Below are 2,018 nucleotides of genomic sequence, written 5' to 3' on the forward strand. Positions count from 1 at the left end.
GCCCCGTCACCCTTGGAAGACCCCTTACCCCTGGTCTTTGTGCCCCGTTTCCCTTGGAAGACCCCTTCCGGGGGGTCTTCATGCCCCGTTTCCCTTGGAAAACCCCTTTCTCAAGGTCTTCGCGCCCCGTCACCCTCGGAAGACCCCCTTCCCCGTGGTCTTTGCGCCCCGTCACCCTTGGGAGACCCCTTACCCCCGCGATGTTGCCCTCCCGCCCGCTCATGGACTGCAGCACCGCCTTGTCAAGCCCCAACTTGAGGCTGGCCTTGTCGAACATCTCCCGCTCGTAGGAGTTCCGCGTGATGAGGCGGTAGACCTTCACCGCCTTGCTCTGCCCGATCCGGTGGCACCGCGCTTGAGCCTGGAGGAAGAAGACGGTGGGTCAGACCGGGTCGGAGACGACGTCGACGCCAACGCCAAGCCCACGGCGGTGGGGCGGACCCGGCGGCTACCTGGAGGTCGTTTTGGGGGTTCCAATCGGAATCGAAGATGATGCAGGTGTCGGCGGCGGTGAGGTTGATGCCCAAGCCACCCGCCCGCGTGCAGAGGAGGAAGACGAAGCGATCCGAGTCGGGCTTGCTGAAGCGGTCGATGGCGGCTTGCCGTAGGTTGCCCCGTACCCGTCCATCGATCCGCTCGTAGAGGTACCTTACGGGGTCACCAGAACCGCGTTCGGGGAGGGCACGAGGGTCCCTCCCCGGGGCCACCCGTCGCCCCGTCGTCCCACCTCTCACCTCTTCTGGATGAGGTAGTCCTCCAAGATGTCGAGGCATCGCACCATCTGGGAGAAGATGAGCACCTTGTGGCCGCCGGCCTTCAGCTTGGGCAGCAGCTTGTCGATGAGCACCAGCTTGCCGGCCGAGCGGACCATGGCCTGGAGGTGGAAGTCGTGGGGGACGTGGTGGTGGCAAGACTCCCGAAATTCGGCCAAGATCTTCTCCTCCGCGCCTGTCGGGTGGGGAGGGGACCATCAGCGGGGTGGCCGGGGGTGGCCGCGAGACCTTCTCAAGAGACGCCCCACCAAAGCAAGACTCGGAGGGGCATCAAAGCCCAACTAGATGAGCCGGAGGACCTCCTCCGCCGCGACGTCGAGCCCACCGGGCAGCTCTGCGGAGGTCGGGGAAGAGAAACCCCCAACCCAAGAGGCCACCAAATCCCCGGCGGGAGAAAGGGCGAGGCCGGGAGAAGCAGGGACGGGGCGGCGTTGACCCCCGAGGTTGTCCACCAGCGGTGGGGGAGGACGAGGGACACCCCGCCACGCCCTTGCCCGCCCCTGGTTCCTCACCGTTGATGAGGTAGGGGTGGTTGCAGCACTTGCGCAGCTCCATCATGGTGTTGAGGAGGTTGGGCATGTTGGTGTGACCAGCGCCTTTGGAGAGGAAGGAGAAGTTCTTCTCCAAGATGGCCCGGTAATATTTCTTCTGAATGTTGGTCAACTCCACCTCGATGATCGTCTCCTGTTTGGGCGCCAGGTTCTTTTCCACGTCCTCCTTCAGCCGACGGAGCATCATGGGCTTGAGGATGGCCTGGAGCTTCTGAACCTGCCGGTAGGACCAGCGGGGAGAAGTCACCGGCGGGCCGGGCAGGACCCAGGTTGGGCGGGGAAGGGTCCGGGGTCCTCCCGATGTCCTCACCTGCTCCTCCGTCTTGAGATCCCCAAAATCCTTGAGGAACTCTGCTTCAGAAGGGAACTGGGAGGGCTCCAGGAAGTGCAGGAGGCTGAAGAGCTCTTCCACCGTGTTTTGGAGCGGGGTGCCCGTCAAGAGGACTTTGTGTTCCTGACGACCAGGGGGGGCAGAACGTTAGGGCTTGGGGTGGGGTAGGCGTGGGACACGCCCAAACCTCTCCAGATGCAACCAAAACGCCCCAACACCTTCAGGGCCATCCCAAACCTCTCCAGATGCAACCAAGACCCCTCCCCACCCCTTCAGGGCCATCCCAAACCTCTCCAGATGCAACCAAGACCCCTCCCCCCACCTTCAGGGCCATCCCCCACCGGCGCGGGAGCGGCCAGAACC

At 64.1% G+C, this 2,018-nt stretch overlaps 1 protein-coding gene across 1 annotated transcript in view; it reads right to left on the reverse strand.

Annotated features, from left to right (window-relative positions):
* Positions 1 to 2,018, reverse strand: part of LOC103901591 (chromodomain-helicase-DNA-binding protein 8) — a gene marked incomplete at its 5' end in the record, with an annotated part of 12,901 nt that overhangs the window by 7,417 nt on the left and 3,466 nt on the right. Inside the window, 5 exons of the mRNA XM_009282499.2 lie at positions 194 to 361; positions 453 to 648; positions 735 to 948; positions 1,286 to 1,541; positions 1,635 to 1,778. Of these exons, the coding sequence (XP_009280774.2) occupies positions 194 to 361; positions 453 to 648; positions 735 to 948; positions 1,286 to 1,541; positions 1,635 to 1,778 (978 nt within the window). The remainder of the gene's footprint in view (positions 1 to 193; positions 362 to 452; positions 649 to 734; positions 949 to 1,285; positions 1,542 to 1,634; positions 1,779 to 2,018) is intronic.

This window comes from Aptenodytes forsteri, unplaced genomic scaffold (genome assembly GCF_000699145.1).
Source record: "Aptenodytes forsteri isolate BGI_AS27 unplaced genomic scaffold, ASM69914v1 Scaffold1702, whole genome shotgun sequence".
NCBI lineage: Eukaryota > Metazoa > Chordata > Aves > Sphenisciformes > Spheniscidae > Aptenodytes > Aptenodytes forsteri.